Below are 23,894 nucleotides of genomic sequence, written 5' to 3' on the forward strand. Positions count from 1 at the left end.
TTTTAATATTCTGTTGGGAGCTGCCCAGAGTGGCTGGGGAAACCCAGCCAGATGGGCAGGGTATGTATGTATGTATGTATGTATGTATGTATGTATGTATGTATGTATAAATAAATAAATAAATACAATGCAGGCATTTTGCTGGGCCACCTTACCCAGAATGCCTTACTCTAAAGAAGGACCACCTTCCTCAGAGTGAGGGGTAGTGCAGGCTTTTAAGCTCTGTTTTGTGATGTGCATCTACACACGCACTCCCTGTGCCCCCTGCTCCAGGATGGACAAAGTGATCCCCACTGCATACTCCACAATATAGGCAAACTCAGCTCCACAGGACTATCTATAATGTGATGTCTACAAAGCCAGCAGGCAAAGCAAGGCAGGCCAAGAGGGGGATGTGACTGGTGAAAGCAACCTCATACTGGTTACTCTACGCTACAGTATTTTCCACAGAGCTATTGCTTAGTATGTGTCTTAATGCAGGGCTTTTCAGGGACAGGCTGACTAGTGTTGGAAGAAAAAAGGAAAAGATGAAGAACTGCAGGCAAGCTCCGCATTGAAACCTTGGCCTGGTTGAAAAGAGGAGTTTGCTCACTTTTGCAGAGCAGGGTAACTCCAGAGGGAGATAAGGTCAACTGGGGCTAGTTCCCTGATCTGTGCAATGGGAAAAGGGCTGAGCATGTTTTCAATTTCTTTATCTTTACTATGATAAAAAATAAAATAACTACATGATAAGAAGTACTAGCAACAATTTTCTTGGTCAGCTCTCAAATCTTTTGCTGAAAATATTTCTTTCCAAATAGGAATAAATATTCATTTCCAACATAGATTAGCTGTTAGCCCTACAAGGCTTCAGCGCTAAACATACTTACCAGGGAATAAGCCCCACTGATTTTCGAGGGACTCACTTCTCTGACGAAGCATGAATAGGGTTGCCCTGCCTTTGTAGTTAACTGACAGAACAATCCAAATGCTTTTGCATTGGTCTGGGTTGTTGTTGTTGTTTTTGACACAGCTTGCAGAGTTACTTTGTTGGGGCAAAACTCCCCTTCCCATCCACCAAATACGTGGTTGGGAAGAAGTGCTGCTGGCAGGATCTCTGTCAGTGGGAGTCAACAGAAAGACCCATTGGATCCCAAGCCGGCCCTGCTGCCATCATGGACAGCATTGGGCCCAATCCAGGCCCCCACAGCACCTCCTGTCCTAGCTGTTGTGTGTGGCAGGTGTACAGAAGCAACAGTGGGCCTGTTATGCTATAAAGCCCCACTGGGCTGGGCTTAAAATTCATCCCTAAACTGTGTGTTTACCTGTCAGAATTACTGAAGGAAATGCATTACAATGGAAAACTGTTTAATGGAAACAGAAAGGCTGCAGTCCTACCCACAGTTGAAAACAATGGGATCTACTTCTGCACAGAGAGGCGTAGGGATCTGAGTGACGTCCGCATTGCCACAACCTGTGTAAGCAGTAGGGCAGCAGTTAAATTGGGCTGTAAAGAGCTTTGGGGCAGCATAATGTTTGTGATTGAAAAGCCTCCAAACCTGGGAGCTAGCATTGCCTTGCAATCCATTTTGGTAAACTACAAATAACTAGTAGAATCCTGAGATTTGGGGCGATATGGTGAACCCCACCAGTTAACACTTTGCCTCTTCAGCAGACATTTGCCAACACCACTGGAGAATGAAGTGACTGAATGGAGAGAAATGTGCAACAGAAGAAGTGGTATGAAAGGGAGACATTATGAGAACCTTTGCAACACAACTTGACAGCTCTGGAAAGAACCTATTACTTTAATACAGGGAAATATGCTAATAGTTGCCTGAGAGCTTGAGAAAGGAAGAATTTAAATTTTCTCTAGCTTTTTCTTCTCTCCTTTTTTAAAAACTTTGCCTTGCATAACGTGCAGTACTGCATGATTGCAATGAGAAAGGCTTCGGGACTATGTATTTACTGTTATTTCTTTATTTAAATATGCCTGTGTCTTGCCCTTAAGAGGTAATACTTTCCGGCAGTTAACAATAAAACCAATTAAAGCAATCAACATTAATTAAAACAGTAGAAGCAAAAAGACATCATTTTTAAAGCATTTCATCAGCAGATTTAAATCCAAATCCAAATTATTTTTTCCGAAGCCTGGAGAAAGTAAAAAATATTTTTTCCAGCACAAGAATGACGTACGGGTAGATAAAGGTGAAACTCCCTGAGATGAGTATTCCTTAGTAAGGGGCATTGGTACCCAAAGCATCTCTCGCTGCTTGTAACCTGCCAAAGAGCACTTTGTCCTCGCTCAGGGGACCAAAGTATGTCCCTGCACCCCCTTGGCTTTCCTTTTGAAGAGCCATGGAACTGGCAATGGAATTGGGCAAGCAAGCAGACATTCCATAACAGTGGAGGAATATTCCCCCATCAGCCACCTCCCGCCCGTCACTGGACAGCCACCACCAAGGTTGCTCACAGAGAGAAGCTCTTTGCCCCTCTTTCCTGTGCAGAATGGAAAGGAGGGTGGGTGTTCAATCCCAGCATCAATTGAAAATTGGGCATGTTTAAGAGAGTATGTCCAATGTAGGATAGGCCAAGATACAGCCGTACCTTGGAAGTCTAATAGAATCCTCTCTGGAAGTCCGTTCGACTTCCAAAATGTTCGGAAACCTAAGCTCCTGCAGCCCATCGGAAGCTGCAGAAGCCCCATTGGACGTTCGGCTTCAAAAAATAGTTCCCAAACCGGAACACTCACTTCTGGGTTTGCGACGTTCGGGAGCCAAAATGTTTGAGAACTAAGCTGTTTGAAAACCAAGGTATGACTGTACTGGAAATAGGAACTGAGCAGGAAGAGAGAACATCCTCTCATGCCTTATGGATTCTTGGGGAGATATTTATTGAGGGCTTTTGTGGATGCCGTCATAGGCATACTAAAAGGCAACCTTGCACCTGCATATGCCACACTGGTAATCCCTAGTTTAATGAGCAGGCTCAAGTTTCAATTGATTTAATTCAACAAGCATCATTTCAATGGAGAGAAAGAACCTTCAGAATATATATATATATATATATATGTACAGTGGTACCTCGGGTTACATATGCTTCAGGTTACATACGCTTCAGGTTACAGACTCTGCTAACCCAGAAATAATACCTTGGGTTAAGAACTTTGCTTCAGGATGAGAACAGAAATTGTGCAGTGGCGGCAGTGGGAGGCCCCATTAGCTAAAGTGGTACCTCAGGTTAAGAACAGTTTCAGGTTAAGAACAGACCTCTGGAACAAATTAAGTACTTAACCCAAGGTACCACTGTACATATCTATATCTATCACCTATCATCATCTATCATCTATCATCTATCTATCATCTATCTATCTGTCTATCATCTATCTATCTATCATCTATCTATCTATCTATCATCTATCTATCTATCTATCTATCTATCTATCTATCTATCTATCATCTATCTATCTATCTATATCTATCTATATCTATCTATCTATCATCTATCTATCTATCTATCTATCTATCTATCTATCATCATCATCTATCTATCTCCTTACAAGAAGTCATGTGCCTAATAAAAGCTGTATCACCTGACAGTCCTTTGAGCAGGCATTATATTTATATGAGTTCTGAGTTTGAGTACTTCTCATGATGTCCCCTGATGATCCAGACCATTGCTCTGGCCAGTTTCTTTATGCTTGCAGCTTCAACCTGTTGTTTGTAACTGCTGCATAAGAGCTACAAGTAAGCGTGAAAGTTTAGATCAGAGCCAAGGGGAATCAGCATAAATCTTGTAGATGGATATTTCCTGCTGCAATCTGCAAAACTAAACACTCTAGGCAAGCTGATTGTACTAAAAGAAAAATGAAAAACCATATCAAAATTTTATGTTCAGCAGTGCAGGATTCTGACTAAATTGTATGTTTATGATCTTGTTAAATATCTTTTCCCAGCTTACTCCATTCCCAAGGTTGTTTGAATCATTATTTCAACCCCCTAAGAAACTCATGCATTTACTGTGTTTGTGTCTGCACTTTTAAATCTCTATCTTTGTATTCCCATTCCATTGTCCATCTGTAGCTTTGATGAAAAAAAATATTGTGAGCAGTCCCTTTGAAAGAGGGTGGTGGTATTTTATATACTTGTTTATATAGTGCAATGGTCATGACTGGCACCCTCAGACGCACCCACCCTGGCACCTGCTAAGCCCCCCTCCCTATTTTTATTATTATTTTAGAAATTGAATGTTTGCCTTTTGCGGTGGTTGTCTGTAGGGTGGTTGGTTGGTGGGGAGTGGCCACCGGGACCATAGAACACCAGTCCTAAAGGATCTACACTGGCTCCCAGTATGTTTCCGAGCACAATTCAAAGTGTTGGTGCTGACATTTAAAGCTTCAAATGACCTCAGCCCTGTATACCTGAAGGAGCCTGGACTCTGAGCTGCAGCTCCGAGGGCCTTCTGGCGGTTCCCTCACTGTGAAAAGTGGGGAACCAGGATGCTCTCCCATCAGATGTCAAGGAGATAAAGAACTACACAACTTTTAGAAGACACCTGAAGGCATCCCTTTATAGGGAAGTTTCTAATGTTTGACATTTTTTTATGTTTTCATATGTGTTGGAAGCCACTCAGGGTGGCAACCCAGCCAGATGGACAAAGCATAAATAATCAAATTGTTGTTGCTGCTGCTGCATTTTTTTTTTTTTGGGGGGGAGGGAGCTGGACTCTTTTTAGTCCATGTTTCATTTGTTTGCAGGGAGTACATACAGTTTTTTTGCTTGGCATTTGGGAGGGCCTGACCAAATTTTCTTCTGTAAAATAAGTATTTGGTGGTGCCCATAACAGTTCCATTAGACCTCCAGAGTTGCAGGTTGGGGACCCTGATCTATTTTTTTAACAACAACAACAACAACAACAACAACAACAACAACAACAACAAATTATTATTATTATTATTATTATTATTATTATTATTATTATTATAAATTTTTATACCACCCTTCATCCAAAGATCTCAGGACATTTTACAGCATAAAAATACAAGTTTAAAACACAAAAGGCATCTTATTAGTAGGTTGAATCCAGAGAAATATGCACAAAATGACAGCAACAGAAGTTGACTTTCCTGCTTCCTCCTCTCCCTGGCAGCCCCATCAGCCCATGGAAAAGGCTCCCCTCTGATTTGGAGGACTCTCCTGAATGGGGTGGGCTGTGAGGGAAAGGGGGCTCCCCCAAAATCAGGTGAGCAACCTTTCCCATACTGACTTAGCCTTTTTGTGCATTAAACATACCATACATTGCCTCGGGATGTTCAAATTGCTGTACCACATTGCAATAGCTCAGGCTGAGAAAAGTAACTCTAATGGCAAAATGATGAAATAATTCCTTGTATATAAAATTACTCCTTGAATATACAATTAATAACATTTTCCATAATGCCTGGGCAATCAGATGCTCTGTTAAATAAGAATGCTGGATACATTTATGTGTAGTTACAAAGGAAATAGACAGTGATTATGGGTAATCAAAATCTGAATTACCATACTTTACATAATGAGACTATGTATTAAATAAGTATGGGCATCTAAAGCAGATGCAGAACTATCACAGAATTCATAAAACTACATTAGGTACATAATAATTTGAAATGCTTTTAGTGTTACCTTGCCTGAATATGTGTTTCTCTTTGACATGAAATACTGTATAGGCGCTCTCTCTCTCTCTCTCTCTCTCTCTCTCTCTCTCTCTCTCTCTCTCTCTCTTTCTCTCTTTCTCTGTGTGTGTCTTGATTAATATCTGAGTTTTAAAAGTCAGTACAAGTTGGGAACTTTTTTGGAATCTAAAGTCACAGTTCTGTAAGTGGACTCTGTCTTTCACAAATCCCCTTTCAGCAAGAGGGAGAAAAAGCAAAACAAACAATATCTTGTAAGAATCAGTATGGTATCTCAACCTTATTCAAAGCACTCTAAAATAAATTTTAAGTGGACAAGCACCTGTCCATTAAGCAAAACATTGACTCTGTTTCAGACTTTCATAATCCATCATTGCATCTTAAAATAACTTGAGAAAATGCATAAAGAAAACATTTTTCCTCCTCTGGGAGGCAGTGAGCACTGAGAGGCAGGAACTCATCATCCCAGTCCTTTTTATACAGAACACAAAGGGCAAAAGAAAATGGGATGAAGCTACCAGGAATGTATTTCCTTTCAGTCAAGTGATATTTAAGAGGCATAAAGTTAGTGCATGAGACTGCACAGGAGCCTTTTAAAAATGTTCTGGGGGTCATTCCATTAATTTGAACATGTGGCCTTTTTGTTCCTGCAAGCACTTCAATGTAAACCATGAGATTTTCCAAAAGAAATTTGCCATGCAGAGACTGAGTATGTGTTTCTACATCAGCCAAAATAGATGGTTTATTGGTCTCTTGGGCTGTCTTATTCTTCCTGAAGAGTAAATCTGTGAAGCTCAAAACTACATCTGTGCCCATCAACATAAAGAAAAAGTATCCGTTTTATTAGTAATCCAAGGCAGCTGTTCTGTACAGAAATACATGCATACACACACACACACACACACACACACACACACACCATGGCTGTTGTTGGCAGTGGGAAGTGCAATAATATTTCCCATTTTATCTCAGTAGTCTTTATGACAACTCTTCAAGACAGATCAGTATTATCCCCATTCTGCAGATGGAAACGAAGGCCGTGTGACTTCCCAGATTCCATTTAGGTTGTTTCCAGAATAAAGTTTCTTCATGCTATGGAAGCAAACAGTGGTACCTCAGTTTACGAACTTAATCTGTTCCAGAAGTCCATTCTTAAACTAAAACCGTTCTTAAAGCGAGGCGTGCTTTCCTTAATGAGACCTCCCACTGCCAGTGCCCTTCCATCATTTGGATTCCGTTCTTAGACCGAGGTAAAGTTCGCAAACCAGGACACTACTTCTGGTTTTGTGGAGTTCGTAAACCAAATTGTTCATAAACAGGACTGTTTTTAAACCGAGGTACCACTATATATATATGTAATGGACGTGAACAATGATGAGGGATGGTGAAAGACCCTTGTTGCCAAACGCTGGGATTAATTTCACTTTCATAACACAACCCATAACACAGCTAGCTCCAAATGGCCTGGGATGGGGTTAACTGAAGAATGACCTTTTGCAGAATGGCCTTGACTGGCAGCCGGTTCCCCATGTAGCCCCATTATCAGAGATTAGGTTCTTAACCTGTGGGTCCTCAGATATTGTTGGACTACAACTCCCATCATCCCTAGCTAGCAAGGCCAGAGCTCAGAGATGATGGGAGTTGTAGTACAACAACATCTGAGGACCCACAGGTTGAGAATCGCTGGATTAGGGAGAGGATGGGCCTTCTCAGAGGTGGCATCCAAAATATGGCCCTCCATCCCTAAGCGCAAGGGTGCCATAGATTTGACACCTCCATTGCTATATTTTAGGTGATGTGCAGGATCCATCCTGTTCTCTTGGGCTTTTCTACAGTTTTCCTTTTCATTTTTTCAGGATGTGTGCTGGGCTCTTTTGTTTCTATCTTTGTTGTATTGCTCTTACTCATCTGATTTTCATTGCTTTTAATTGCTTCTTGCTGTATTATTATTGCTGTCTTTATTGTAAAATAAACATAAAATGGTTTGATTGATGTTGATTGTTAGTCACCTTGAAATCCATGTCCAACAGTGGGATATAAATATTAGAACCAATAGGCAAATAAAGACAAGTGCACTTCAGACAGCACAGGTGTATTGAAGAAATGTATAGAAACTACTTTCTATAGTCCCAGAGTTTCAGAAGCTGAAAATCTTTGTTAGATCTTATATTCATGGTGAATGTAAGCTGACTTCTCCCTCTTGTTTCCCCTCCATTCAGCCTTCAGAATGAAGGAGGATTTATACACCTTGACCCAGACACTGATATCTGGAAGCCAAGGGTGCCAAGAGGGATGATAATATGATTTATATCTTATTGGTGCTATTATAAGACCTTGAATTTAGTAGAATTTTATGGTGCAGTTTGATGAAACATTACTCCTCTGCCATGCTACTATTCTTGCCACATAATAGCGGAAGCAATATATGCTTTATTATTTTCTTCCTGTAATTATCAAGGTGAACTTAGCCTTAAATCAATGGCACATTAAAGACCAGCTTTTCTGTACCTACTATTTATATAGGTGGTGATTGTTTCCCCCCCCCTTTCTCCTTACTTGGTTTTATTTTCTCTTCTTTTGCCTAGCACAGCTGATATTTGAAAATCACCTGTGATATAAACAAAACAACTATCTTGTCTAAATCAACATATAGGAGAAAATAAACCTAGTTCTATTTATTATTTGTGTTTCACATAAATGTATACTTGCATAAGTGTAGAAAACCATTTTTTTGTCCTATCTACCCCCAAAATTGCAGTAGATTTAAGGTATTTTCCACTGGAGTATCACTGGTATAAAAAGGGGAGTGGGTCACTTTGATTTGATTCTTTCTCAGTTGGGATGGGGAGTTACCCAAAGGCTGGTCATGGATCAGAAAGAGCACATCATTCTAAAATCCTGGGAATCCCCAAAGTCAGGCCCTATATGCTGGCCTCAGGAGGTGGAATGCTACTTGTGCCTTTGCATTCACAGAACAGATTTCATTCCAGTGAACATGCCCACTGATAGCTGTGTTCTACTTCTACTGTTGGAGTGGTATGCCTCTAAAATACAAGTGGCTGGAAATTGCAGGTGGGGAGACTGCTGCTGCCCTCCAGGTCTGTTTGTGGGCTTCCCATGGACATTTGGTTGGCCAGCGTGTGAGCAAGATGCTGGAATAGATGTGACTTTGGCATGATACAGTGGGCTCTTCTTAGGTTCTTAAGAGGAAGGGAAGGTTTTTTCTGATTGCTCTGCTCCTTGCAGGTCCCACTTTTTGTCTTCTTCTATCAGCAGATGTGGTCACTGGATCAAAGCCATCATGTGAGCAGTGACATCACTTGGATTCCACCCAGGGTTAACATAGCTCATTTAACTTATGTCAAGGCCTAGAGTCTTTGCAGAGTTCCCCAACCCACATGCTGGATTTTCTGTGGCTCTCCTGAATTTAAAAGAAAACCAACTCCTGGAATTTCAAGGGATGAGGTTATACCAAGATTTTTTTAGTGGCTAATATGGCCCATTCCTAATCATTAAATGATATATACATATGGTATAATTTTGTATAGCATCCAGTCTTTTCAGACACTATGATATGGATGATTGTAATGAAATATATTTTTGTTATGTTTCTTTAGATTATAGATGAAGAAGAGACACAGTTCATGAGTAATTGTCCTGTGGCTGTTACTGAGAGTACACCGAGGAGAAGGACCCGCATTCAGGTCTTTTGGACGGCGCCTCCTTTGGGCACGGGCTGTGTGATTTTGAAGTAAGTCAGTTTATGGTTCAAACATTTTGTTGAAGCTTTGCTGAATATAGCGTACTTTATTAAGTTGTGGTGCTTTTTCATGTCTCACGTATATGAGCCAACAGCATGGTGGTGTGTGCAAATGTGTGTGTATAACATCAGATTTGTCTTTTATTTCTTAAATTATGTATTTTTGGTCATTGCCACTCATGGTAGCTGGCACACCCTAAAGACACAATACAGATTCAAATGACCAAGATTTTTAAACCCGCTGAAGAGTTTGCAGCATTGATGAAATTGCTTGTTCTTAGTGCAACCACAGGAAAGATCTTGGCAGCATGTATTCCAGTTGTTACCAAATGGCTGGGGCTAAATAACAGAAGCCTCTCTGAGCCCTAGTCAGTTACTGGGCAGAATTGCAGCATGGGATACCTACTATCAGCTCTCTTGTCTCTGCCATACACTCCCATAACATAACTAGGCTAAATGTTACACCCATCACAGGGATCAGCACCCACAGGGAGAGTTTTCAATTACCATCAGCCCCAAACATATCACTTAGTTGAACTAAGTGAGTTGGAGCCATAACATATTGGACTTTCCTGTCTACTCTTCACACCATTGGTAGTTGACCATAGGAACAAAGAGACTCACTTCATGACGGCCCTGACTCATGCAAGGGGTTCTAGGTATGAGAAAATTACCACAGGAAGGTCAGTTGCTAGGGTGAGGGTATCGTTGAACCAGGCCTGCTTGCCAGTCAGCAGTATGGGAGACTCCCCTTGCAAGACTCTCATGGTACAGGTCATCTTTAGGAAAGTCTCTTCCCTTTACTTCCATTGGCAACTGGATAGCATGATCAGAGGCAGACTACCAGACTACCAATTGTGAGCAGATCTTCAATGATGGACAAGAGGTGGTTCACAAAGCATTTACAGGTCTTGAAAAAAAGTTAGATAGGGACGGGGGAATGGACAACCACAGATAATATCAGCTATTTATTGTGTAATTAGTTACTTTACATATTGTGAGCTATAGCTCTTCCTTGGGAGCAGAATAAAATTTAGGAAGGGGGAGACAGTCCCAAAAACTGACGTTGTGTTCCCTATTCCAGGCAGAGGGATGTTTTCTCACTTAGAATAGTCAACATTGGTGGCATTCATCTCAGGTGGATGCTATCCATGATCAGTGATTTATCAGTTAATGTTGTTCTTGCCTTGGTAGATGATGGTTAAGGAGGCAAGAACTTCACCACAATCCCATGTTCAGATGACACACTAAACCAAACCTTGGCTTAGTTGTCATGGAGCCCTGATCTAAAAGCACTGGGTTGGCGGCGGGAGCAAAGTGAGTGTAAGCTGCTTTCTGGGAACCAGCACACTCATGTGCTCTTGGTAAGCTAGAGTTTGGGTTACCATAACATGAAAATCAGATCAGTCTCTCTGGCTCCCCCTCCCTATCCTCTGTAATTTTCAGCGGTTATGTGAAAGGCCCTAAAACTGTTCAACTGATTTGCAGTGAGGTTTCCACAAAGTGTCATTTTAAAGGCAATGGCCTGGAGGCAATATATTGTTTCCTTTATTTTATTTATTATTTATATCCTGCCCTTCACCACTTTGATAATCCCAGGGTGGGTAACAACAATTTTAAAAGCTATTAACAAAATTAAAACACTCTGCAATAAAAGCCCAATATAAAACAGCAGCCAACAGCTCTGATCAAAGCCTTATACCATCAAAATGCAGCAGTAAATTTCAAAACCTCCACCAACAAATAACAGCAGCATCATGTGCTTATAGAAAGCTGCATGTGCTTTATATTCTGGACATAGACATGGGTTATCAATTACTCTTAAGGGAGAAGACAGAAGGGCCACAGTCTGTAACACCACTGGTGTTTGTGGGGGGAGACTTAGTTTGGTCTCTGTGATGTTGGTCACCAATGCCTGAGGCAGTGCCTCTTTGTTTTCACAGTTCTCTGTATTTTCCCCCTACATTTTTGGATATCCACAGGAAGCCCACAGAATGACTGACATAGCCTGCTTTTCCAATCAATTTCCACACATGTAAAATGGATGGGCATTGCATTGTCTTGAAAAGCCAGTGCTTGCATGCCAACATTTCAGCTGCACAAGAATGCTGACTGCACCACTTTTAACATCTTCAGCACTAATTGCGCATTATTTTTTCCTGGTGTGATGGTCAGAATATATATATGTTGGTGGTTAGATGTGCAAATAATTGGAGGCACAAGCTGGGAGAAGTGCATTCACTGAAGAAATGGAAACCCTTTTTACGTACATAGTGCAAGGGCTTCTCCAGACTTCCTACAGAGTGGGGGAAATTCATAGAATTGTAAAGTTGGGGAAGTGCCTCACTGGCCGATATTTTTATGTTTAATTTTGATGGCTGTTTTGCAGATTCTTCTGGTATGCTAATATTTTGCTTTATGATTTGGTTGAGTTGTGAAATGATTTCTGTTTTATAACTTCTTTTTTTAAAATAGTTAGCCACTTTGAATTTCTTTCAAATAAATAAATTGCACGCGAAACCACTTGCTCTTAAGAAACCTCAAATTTCTTTCTTCTTTCTTTTTTTGCTTCCCTCAAAATTCCCCAGGCCCAGTTTAGACTTGCTGCAAAACAATCAAAAAGGCATTATGCACCTGCTGTTATACATGCGTAGCTTCCCTTTTGAACTAGGTCCACTGTGCAATGTTAGCACACCAGCACAAACATCCACTCTGGCTATGGATCCCTGTTGTTCTACCCTATGAAGCAACTCAGTGTCAGTTAGATATGCTGGGTGCATAGAACACAGCACGAATACGTAGCTCGGTAGTCTCTGGCATCTCCAGGTAGGCTGGGAAATCCTAAAATCCTGGAGTTGACAGTCCTGAAATAGATGGACTGGTGGTCTGACTTGATGTAAGGCACTTACCTAAATTCCTCATATTGTTCTTGCAGAAGCCCAGTGGTACATTAAAATTGGCCAATCACCTGAAGAAAAGTCTGCAGATTTGCTTTGAAATTCAATTCACGCTAATTGTTGATATTTATTTTTCATCAGTTGTCTACAGAGTCCCACAAAAGCTAGGATCACAATACTGGGAGGAGTTTCTTACGGTGGGGCAGGTTAGCAACGTCGTAATCTTTCGACATCCTGTGTAATACAAATGTGAAGAAAGATAAAGCTGCCACATAAAATTTAAAAATTTGAGTCAAAAGAGAACCGGATGAGTTTTCTTGAGTATAAGTCAAAAGACTGAAGCCTGTTGAACGGAAGCAGCTTCCTTCATTGTGACTTGTTAGTGAGAATGATTAGCAGTATAATACAGTGCTAAACTGTTGTGCGGGGGCAGCGCAGTACATAGCAATTATCATTTTTGTTTTTGGCACAAACTTAACACCATGTACATTCTTTTTCCTACCAGGATGTAAAGCTTTGTGCACATCTAAATTATAGGGTTTACAGAAAGCCTCCCCTCCCCCTTCCACTCTCCTGTCGCCTCCGCCCACCCACATAAATGCATACAAATGCTAGACACCATTTTCTCAGCTATTGTCACATCTGTGAAAGCTACAATGCTACCATAAAAAACCCGAAGCACTCAAAACGCCCCACCCACAATCCTGCTATGAAAGCAGTTGTTTCTGAAAGGCGTAGGGTGGAATTCTGCTACCTTAAGCACTCAACAAGCGTTGACACTATTAGCTGTTTTTATTTTGGAGACCTTGCATATGTCAGAAAGTACATGACCATTCAGGGTGTATGTCCTGTTCAAAGGATACATTGCTGTTGGGAATGTGTTCATTCTCCATCCCCTTTTTGGGAGACAGTCCTCCTTACAAGTTGGGAAGCTGAAAGCAATGATAGGCCAGAAAAAGGTAAGAACGTAGGAATCTGCCTTATGCCAAGTCACAATATTACTCTATTGAGCTCAGCAAAGACATCACCTTGCTGACAAGGTCCATATAGTTGAAGCTATGGTTTCCCCAGTAGTGACGTATGGAAGTGAGAGCTGGACCATAAAAGAAGGCTGATCGCCGAAGAACTGATGCTTTTGAATTATGGTGCTGGAGGAGACGCTTGAGAGTCCCATGGACTGCAAGAAGATCAAACCTATCCATTCTGAAAGAAATCAGCCCTGAGTGCTCACTGGAAGGACAGATTCTGAAGCTGAGGCTCCAATACTTTGGCCACCTCATGAGAAGAGAAGCCTCCCTGGAAAAAAACCCTGATGTTGGGAAAGATTGAGGGTTCAAGGGGAAGGGGACAACAGAGGACGAGATGGTTGGACAGTGTTCTCAAAGCTACGAACATGAGTTTGACCAAGCTGCGGGAGGCAGTGGAAGACAGGAGTGCCTGGTGTGCTCTGGTCCATGGGGTCATGAAGAGTCGGACACGACTAAACAACAACCATCTATACTGATGAGTAGCACCTGTCCAAGGCTTCAGACAGGCGTGTTTCCCAGCCCTGCTTTGCAGATGCTAGGAACTGAACCTGGGATCTTCTGCATGCAAAGGAGATGTTGTACCCTCAGCTATGGAAACAACTCACATCAACCCTGAGTGCTCCTATCCCCAGTGAAATTCTTCTACTGAAACTTAGAAGTTATTTGAAAACTGAATGTTAGCTTCAGGCTGAAAGAAAGGCAAGATTATGCGAGCATTACAATAAGCCAAATTTGCAGAATGGTTGGAAACTTTGCAACAGTTCACTTTCCTTCTCCTATTTGTATCTGTTGAGTCCCGACTGTCTATGAAATATGTGACCTGGGTTGCATTTGTTGTTTGGCTAGCAGCAACACTGTCAAATAACTTCATCACAATATGTTTTTTGTGTGTGGACGGGGGGAGCTTCTTGTGGTAGAAACTGTGTTCAAGCAGAACTGGCAAGGGAAATGTTTTATTCTTTTTAAGACAAAGCGTGGAATTTGTTATTTTTAAGCATAAATCATTCCCCTTATGGTTTATTCATATGGTTCTTTTTCGATGTGAGCAGCCACTAGAGGGTTTGAGCAACTTGAAAAGGACATAAAGTCTGCCAAATTAGAGATTTGGCAGATTGAGAACATAATTTACATGTTGTTGTTGTTTTTTAAAAAACCATTCGTTTGGAAAATTGTACAGCTGGAAAACTGGCTTTGGTGTTAGCATAACATAATCCAGACATTAGGAGTTAGTACCTTGAAGATTTTTGGAGCCCCTGTTTTGTGAGTTTGAATTGTGGACCCCAAAGATTATACTTCATTTTGAAGCTTCCTTTTACCTGAAGGGTCTATGGATGTGAAAAGCACATCTTCTGGAGTTCTAAGGATCTCTGGCATTTTAAATGTAAGAGATTCTATATATTCCTTTCTTTTGATTTGGGCTAGTTTACATCTCAAGGATCACTCTTTTACTAGCTACCACATTTTGAAAATAACTTTATCCAGCATCCCCCCCCCCATAGAATCTATGCAGTAGTTTACATAGACAAGATCTTCTTCCATCTGACATGTGGAGATTTTAACCAAAGCACTGTCAGTTTGCGTTTCTCAGTGCAGAAAGCATTGATCTGATGTGTAGAAATCTTTCCTTTTCTAATTAATTCAAGTGGGTTCTGGAAGCTTCCCTGTGTGAAAGAAACAAGCAGAAGGTTCATGATGTTTGGGTTATTCCTTCAGAGAAGCTGAGTACAGCTGGCTTAAGCTGGTTCTGTTATTTCTTCTGTCAAAGTCATGCTAACTATAAAAGTAAGGCCAGAAGGAGCCTGGGTTTCACTTTCTCTTTCTATCTCTTTTTCCTTCTGGTGTGGTGTTCCTTCTGGTGTGGTGTTCTGGTGTGGTGTTATGCTATAGTGTTAAGGTTTAGACTTATTGTAAGTTATTGTGAGTATAAGCTAAGTCTGCTGCAACTAGATTTATTATGGACAGTGCTAATCCTGAATGTATTGGATTTGTGACCAGTATGCTCATTTGCCTTCAGTAGCAGCAAAGCTCTGCTGGATGAAATTTAATTGTATCTGTTCTATTTTTCGGGAATCCTGCAACGTGTTTAAGTTTTTACTCTAACTATACATTGGAATCTACTCTGGAACTATTGAATTCTATTGAGTAAAATTCCATGACAAGCACTTCACAGGTGCAGCATTCCATAACCCAGAACTGATAGGTATGATGTTGAAGGTAGGGCTGGCCTGCCCATTAACCTTGCTGGGGCTGTCCCCTCAGAAGGCAGGACAGCTGGAAGGGGCAACAGAACTGGAAAGAAAGGGGAATCCTCATGCACCTTTGCCACTCCTCAAAGGTGAGGATAGGAGCTGCTGCTGCTGCTGCTGCCATCCCAGTCACCCCCTGGAGAGGAGATGGTCCCCCTCCTGCTGCCTTTTCCTCTCTGGTCTCCTTGTTTCTCTCTCACCACTTCAGCTTGCTGGGGCTTCACCTTGAGTCATCTCAGGTGGCAGCAGAGGCAGCACCACTTTCCGTTTTGCCTCAAGTGGTAAACGGTATTGGGCCAGCCCTGTGGAGGGGATAGAAAGTAAACTGATGCACCCCTGATCTAATGATTTTGCAGATATCCTTTATGCTCCTTAATAATCCTGTTAAAAAACTGCTGGTATCCGTGTGTATAATGTGTGCATTTCAGCCACTTCTGAAACATGGCAGATTCTTCATAGAATCATAGAAGTGTTAGAGTTGAAAGAGACCCTGAGGGTCATCGAGTCCAACCCCCTGCAATGCAGGAATCTCAGCTAAAGCATCCATGACAGATGGCCATCCAACCACTGCTTAAAAACATCCAAGGAAGGAGAGTCCACCACTTCCCAAGTGTGTCCATTAATCACAATTCTGTCATTTGTGGCATTAGCTACCCCTCCCAGTTTGGTGTCATCTGCAAATTGAATGGGCATCCAAGTTGTTTATAAAGACACGGAACAACAATGAGCCCAGGACAGATCCTTGTGGCATTCCAATTGTCACCTTATTCCAGGTTGATGAAGAACCATTTGTGAACGCTCTTTGGGTTCGGTCAGTCAAATCCACCTAAGAGTTGCCTCATCGAATCCACATTTTACCAGCTTCTCTGCAAGAAGATTATGGGAGATTTTGTCTAAAGCCTTACTGAAGTTCAGTATCACAAGTGTCAGTCACATAAATATATCCCAAGATGGACCTCCTCCTATCCCTAAATCCTGTGCTTCATTATAGTGACATCTGTGTAATTATGATTTCACATGCAAGTTGCTGTAATTTTGGAACACAGCTGTTCAGAATCTCTGCACCAAAAAATAAACCTAGCTGCCAACAACACTAAGAGTCATCTCATTCAAATTCTAGCTGTTTATACTACTGTTCCCACTGATAAATTACCATAAATTATGTGTGTGGAAGAGAAGACAATTACTGTATGATAAAGTACACACATCAAGTATATTGAAATCAGCGACAGGGGTTGTTCATCTCTGGAGGAAAGTTACTAATGATTTAAGTTGGAAAATGTTATTTCAAGGAACTGGGATGTTAAAGTTTTTATGACATCTGTTTTCAGTTTTGCAACATACATAATATGATTCAGTTGTTTATATTATACAGATTATGTACAATATTATACAGCTTTAATTAGATACATTTAAAACACCAACATATCCATGTATGTTTGGGGGAGAATAACCTGAGAAATTTATCACAAACAGTGGGGATGTCACCCTACTTTTCTTTCATTTGTGATTTATTGTTACATGTTTGCAGTCCCCCCTCCCCCGAGTTAATTTAACAGATTTTAACTGTTTAGACAGGGATGATATGAGGCTAGTTGATTGAATTAGTGCTGTGGGAAAACCTGTCTCTAATTTGTGAACAGTTTGCTTCCATTTTTCTGCCTCATTTCAAAGCACTTTAGAATTTCTTTCGATGTTCAGTGGGGTGCAGGTTTGAGCTTACGTATCACTGTATGGTGACTGAGGGTGGTGTATGTTTCTTTTCATCATTATTTTTTCTCCAGCCCTCTGAAGCCTCCTCAGCTGCCTGTGCTTCATGATATGAAAAAGTCCCATGAAGGAGTGAGCTCATGACGTCTCTCCCTGGCCTTTAAATAAAATGCTAGAGGAGGTTGGGTCCTGAGCGCCTGAGATTGGCATGCTCGCTGATTTTGTTTTTAAGGGAAGTTCTTTTGTTTACCCTTCTTTTAAAGGAAAATCAAAATCCACACTCTTGGCATCCACCTAATGATTTTCAAAGGTGAAAGTACTTTGCTTTTTAAAAACATCAAGCAATAGCTATTGGGCACATAATGGGCAGCCTCCCCACATTTCTGTGCATTTAGAGGAAAGCCCAGCTGAAGACATGGTGGGGTTTTCAGCTAGTACAGTGACCCAGGAGGCCTGAAGCCTGCAAACTGCCAAGTACAGGATCTGTAGAATGAAAGAAAAGATGCTCACAAACAGTGCTTTTTTTCTGAGGACACTCAAGGGGACGCAGTACTACAACCTTTATTTCTAGAAGAAAAGCACTGGTTAAAAGTGTGGCTCTTACTGTAACAACTTCACAATGAGTATCGGCACCTTTTTTTTCTAGAAGGAAAGTACTGCTCACAAACGCCCCCCAGCTAGCTTGAAAGTAAGGTAAGCACAACAAGGAAAAAATGGCCATTCATTAACTAATATTTTACCAAAATATTTTACCTGCCCTTCAGTAATTTTCAAATTTGCAATTTACTTTCCTCCCATTAACCAATGGGAGAATGGTTGGGGGAAAAAATGAAGAAATATTTGGCACGGCACTAGGGTGCATACCCATGAATTGTAAGAATTTACTGCAGAGTATCACTTTCGGTGTATTAACCATAGGGTTAATACATAACTGTAACTTGTTTCTCATCCCTGGGCATATCATTGAACAGAATGAATCACATGAGTTGTGAGTTTCTTTAGTTTCAATAAGGCCATCACTGACTGGGTTGGGAGCAAGGATACAAGCAACATGCTGTTCAGAAGTCACATGGTGAGTTCTGTTACACGATATGGCTGGCTGGGGTGTGTGTGCGCGCGCATCACCACAGAGATGCCAAGCCCCATAGATTGGCATATAAACCAGCTGTTAGGGGGATATCCCAAGAGTTGGAGAATTACCGTATATACTCAAGTATAAACCGACTTTTTCAGCACATTTTTTATGCTGAAGAAGCCCCCCTCGGCTTATACTCGAGTGAGCATCCTTTTGGGCTGCTCCTTCCTCCTCTGCCGCCTTTGCCGCTGTTGGCGGTGGAGGAATGAGCAGCCCGAAAGCAGCCCTTTTGGGCTGCTTGTTCATCCTCCGCTGCTGCCGCCACCACCAGGTTTGTGGTGTGGTGAACTGGCTTATTCTCGAGTCAATAAATTTTCCCAGTTTTTTGTGGTAAAATTACCTTGGCTTATATTTGGGTTGGCTTATACTTGAGTATATACGGTATACTTGCCTCGGTCTTGAAATATACAGAAGAAGGAAAATAACAGGGAATCAATGTGAAAGAATAAGATAATTTCCCTGAATTATGAAATACTAAGAGCTGATTTATAAACTCAATCCCACGGAAGGGTGTCTTAAGTTGATTTTAATGGAAACAGGCTTTGGCCTTTAAAGATCTGTCCTTTCTGATCCATTATCGAATGAATCCTTCACTCCTCTGCATTGCAAGCAGTGAAAAGGCAAAGGCTGAGAGGGCTCCATCATTTCCTAGTTATTTGCTGTTTGTAAATGAAAATCATGGTTAATTTAGGAGCCTGACAGCTGTGGAACATTTGCCATTCCACCACAGCTGTCAGTGGCATTGTGATTTGTTTTACAAACAGATGTTTAATTCGACTTCAGTGTGGTTGTCAGGCTTCCCCCGCTTCCTTCGCCTTTATTTAAAGGGAAATAATGAGAGGAAGGAGAAAGTGAAATAAAGGGAGATGTTCATTGGTTTGTGTCTTTCCAAAGCATAAATCTGGGCAATTAATAATGACATCAGAAATGTTTTTGGCTGCAGAAGGATTGAACCTAATAGTTTTGGAAAAAACCTACAATCACCAGTTGAATCCAGCCTGACTCATTATTGCAAAATGGATGTTTACAAAATGTTTTCTGGTTCTGCAGACAGCTGAAGGGAAAGCACAGAAGGAATATCTTTTTCAACACATGCAAAATCTAAATCAATGTTAACAATATTTGGATTTTGTGTGGAGGGATCAATATTACTTACGAACCTTAAACACCAGTAACCATGTAACCCATGATGCAATTGCCTAACAAGTAACAATTTAACATGGAGCATTTTTTTAATGCTAATAATAATGGTGATTAGTTATCATAACACTTATAGTACTTTTCAGTATGCAGAATGACTCGCAGATCTTACTCCATTACAACGAGTGATGTATGTGGTGGAAATGCTTTTGTAGTTCAAGGGATGGGAGTGAATCTTTCTGTCCTGTGCACACATACTAGGGATATTGGAAAATTCCAACCAAAAAGGAAAAGGAGGCAGAAATTTCTGCAGTTCATGTATTTGTCTATGATCAGGATCATGTGGGATCTCTGTCACTGCGAGCCGCAAAATGTCAAGGTGGAGGACAACTTTGCCTCCTCAGAGAAATTAGGCCTCTTTTGAATAATAATAATAATCATCATCATCATCCTATTTGTGAAGCCAAAAAGCAACCATATTTATGCCCAAAATTGGGGCTTAATGATTAAAATGAAATCAAAGACAATCCTATTTTCCTTTCTCATCAAAGTCAGAAAGTTGTGTAAACATGGATTTAGAGTCTATAGTCTTGGTCCTGTCCTTCCAGACCTAACAAAACTGAGGTAAAAATTAACTGTAACTGGCACCATACCTGCCAGTTACTTCTAAGCTAGGGACTTAATTTTAACAACCCAACAAGCAACTGAAGAAGAACAAAGAAACAAAAAAGAATTAAGTTTGAAACAATGGGCATACCACAGGGCACTGACTGTGTGACAAATAGGTCGCTTATTTAAGAATAAGTGCCCCACTTAGCTTTAGGATGTGGCTCAGGTTGCTCTTAGTCCTTCCTGTGACCAGCATTTCAACCTTTATGCCATTCCCTGCATAGGCTGTCTGTGGTAGTAAGCCAACATTGTAACAGTGGCATCTGCCATTGGGTTAGCCCCTACCTGAACCCTTCGCCATCACTGGAATGCTGGGGACTGGCTTTTAGATACAGTTACCATGGATTGTATCTCTGAGCATAGAACTTCCAAATATTCATTCTCTCACACACAAAAATGTGAGGTACATTCTTGTAACTCTCATTTCCTGTTGGAGAGCAGAGGACAGCGACATGCATGAAGGCCGTCCCAGTGTACCAGTAGCCTTGCTGGAACTATATTCTGCTTCTCTAAATTCCAAGTGTGTTGATCTAAGTATTATATCAGCATGCAGACAATGCCTTGTGTACCATCCAGAGGATTGGATTAGAAAGGGGTAAAATAAATCCTGCTTGGATTCCCAAATCTTGAAGCAAGTGTTGTTGCATATGGCAGATTAAACAAATGAAAAAAAGTAAAAGCAAATAAAAGCAAGTAATTTATCTTCATTTCAAAACACTATAGAAGTGATACATAGAAAACACAGAACCATTTTTTAATTCTATTTTGCTTTCAATTCCATTGGCTGAGTTGATCTACACAGCTCCATCTGTGTTCACATCTCACTGTACTCAGTTACCAAAAGTGATCAAACCTATACCAAGAAACAGAAAGATCTGCAAGCACCACCACTTTCCTAAAAGCCTCTGTTTCTCAAGAGCAAAGCAGCTGATGGTAGATGTTTTCTGCTCAATAACCAACTCTTTCCAAAGCTATAACTATTGGAATTCAGCTACTTGAAGCTGCCCACAGTGTGAGCAACTTGATGAAGAAAAGAAATGAGTGTGTTTATTTCCATGTGCCACATTTCTCAATAAAACCACGCAGACAGGAATTAAAGTATTACTACTGTCTAATCCATTTCCGCTGTAAAAGCTTGACCACATTTTGATATACACAGTCCAGTCCAGTTCAGAACTGAACCAGATCTATCTGAAATGCAGTTACAGACCAGGGAACTGGTGTAGTTGAGCCAACATCCTTCTCACACATCCATCTCAGCTCTGGGTTGACTCACCATACACCAGGACAGAAGAATAAAGATGATTGGTTTTCACATTGGTACTTTGTGGTGGCCATCACGTTGAGTGACATCCAACAGTGTCATTGCAACTGCACAACAGGGTTTCTACTAGATCTCATTCCCTCTGCAACTCCCCAAGTGCCCATAAAATCTGCTCCATTAAGTTGGAGAACCTCTGGGGTAGATTTTGGTGGGGTGCAAGTATTTCAAGGGGAAGTAGGGGAAGACCCATTGCACTCACTGGTATGACATAAGATATAATACATTTCACATTATGAGATCATTAGTATGATGGAAATATGCCTAATTAGTTTGATTGCATAAAAACAAAAACAATAGGAAAAGAACATGTATTCTATAACACAAAATATAAACAGCAATCAGATCAAAAGCCAAAGCTTCAGCTTTCAAGTGCTTTGTGGAACAGTAAGGATTCACTTGTCTCTGAAAAGAGGTAAGAGGAACCAACATTCTCAGAGGGAGGGGAAATCATGATTCAGGGGCCAGCACAGAAAAAGCCCTACTCATAATTGACTACAATCTTATATCTGTAAATTAAATATGTGGGTGGCATTTTACTGGCTGACCACAAAGCCTCATCGTAGTTTATAAAGAGCCAGACATTCCCTGAGATGGTCAGGACAAAGACTGCATAGGAACAGGTAAAAACCAGCACATTGAATTATATCCAGAAAGCAAGGCGTAGCCAATGATGTTTCTAGATAGGCAATACATGCCATCGACAAATGTGCAGCTGCATTCTTGAGCCAGTTGCGCTACATAAAGTATATTGCAACAATTCACCCTGGTAGTCAGTCATCATAACAGTAGCTAGAAATCTATATTCCAAAAGTGGGTACATCTGGCACACCAGCTGACGTAGTTAAAAAAAAAGTACCTCTTGGATATGCAGGATCAATGCTGTTTGAAGGCTCAAAACAGCAAACCTGATCCTTAATTGGCGTATGACCCCCTCCTCAGCCAGAACATATATTTATCAAGCTAGCCAATCCTCTGAGTCTCTCAGCATTATAATCTCTATTTTCCCCCAATCCATTGTGAAGCATCCTGCTCAAGCAACATCAAGGTAAAACTCGCTTCATGCAAAATGTTGCAAAAGGAATTGAATTTGTCTGGAGTGAAAATAATGATGAACTCTAGAAGACCAGTTAAGTACAGTATATTGACAAGGAGGACAAGTGGCTGTTGCAGCAACAATCCTTTTACAGTCTGACTCCTTGTTTACCAAAATGTCTGTCTGTCTTGCACTTTAATGAAAAGTGTGTGAATTTGTGTAGATGTGAAAAAAAGAGGCTAGCAACAGTTTCACACAAGCTGTCTGCTGAATAAAGCAGATTTCATCTGCAACAAGTGACAAAAACACCTGCATTGCCAGTATATCTGTAAGAATGTCATTAATACCAGAGAACTGTTTGGAAAATTCCTTCAGGAGCTTCAACAGAGCCTGACAGACTGGTGTTTGGGAGCAGTGATGGGTCCAATATGGGCCAATAATTGAAGCTGAATCCTCATAAGACAGAGGTGTTCAAGAGGGAGACAGATGCTCAGGTGGCCTCAGTGGTTTGGGGTGCCTCTTTCTAGCTTAAGCTAGTTCACCAGCTCCAGCCTCTTTTGGACAGAGATAAGTTGGTCATTTTACTCATTGCTCTAGTTAACTTCTGGACTGCAGTGTTGCAACATGGTGAAGGTGGATTATGGATAAGTTGGAAGTTTGTTCTGGTTCAGGAAAGCCAGGAGCTATGACAGGAACTCTCACAGGACTGGAATGAAGCAGTGAGCAGCAGCAAAAGGGAATTATGTGTCCAGAGATGAAATTTCAGCAGTATCAGAATTTTGGGAAAGAGCCATAGTTCTGTGGTTGAACATCAGCTTTGCCTGCAGATGGTCCCAGGTTCAATCCTTGGCCTCTTCAAGTAAGGTTGGAAGAGACCACAGTCTGAAACCATGGGGAGTTGCTTCCAGTCAGTGTAGACAATACTGAGCTCAATGGAACAATATTTTGACTCAGTGTAAGACAGCTTCCTATGTTCCTGTGGAGGCTTGGGACTGAAGAAAGGCCCAGGAAGTTTTTCGTTTTCTTGGATATATGTTATCCTTATCTCTCTCTAATGGGAAGTCTGAGAGGGGGGAAGTGCATGCTATCTTTTCTCAGAGAGAGCTGAATAACCTATCCCCAAGACAACTACTACTGAGAAACTAATTTCCAAGCATGTAATATGCTTCTGTAGTGTCATTTATGGATGGCGCTAATGTACCATGAATGCTGTGATTTATACCTCCAAGAGGCAGGAGAAGAGGGACCTTATCTTTTTCATTTGCAATTTATCCACATGTACACAATTTGCAAATTACACTA

The 23,894-nt window shown here is 41.1% G+C and overlaps 1 protein-coding gene across 1 annotated transcript in view; it reads left to right on the forward strand.

Annotated features, from left to right (window-relative positions):
* SPON1 (spondin 1) overlaps positions 1 to 23,894 on the forward strand; it is a 278,300-nt gene that overhangs the window by 43,168 nt on the left and 211,238 nt on the right. The window contains exon 3 of the mRNA XM_053390557.1: positions 9,268 to 9,401. Coding sequence (XP_053246532.1) covers positions 9,268 to 9,401 — 134 coding nt within the window. The remainder of the gene's footprint in view (positions 1 to 9,267; positions 9,402 to 23,894) is intronic.

This window comes from Podarcis raffonei, chromosome 1 (genome assembly GCF_027172205.1).
Source record: "Podarcis raffonei isolate rPodRaf1 chromosome 1, rPodRaf1.pri, whole genome shotgun sequence".
NCBI lineage: Eukaryota > Metazoa > Chordata > Lepidosauria > Squamata > Lacertidae > Podarcis > Podarcis raffonei.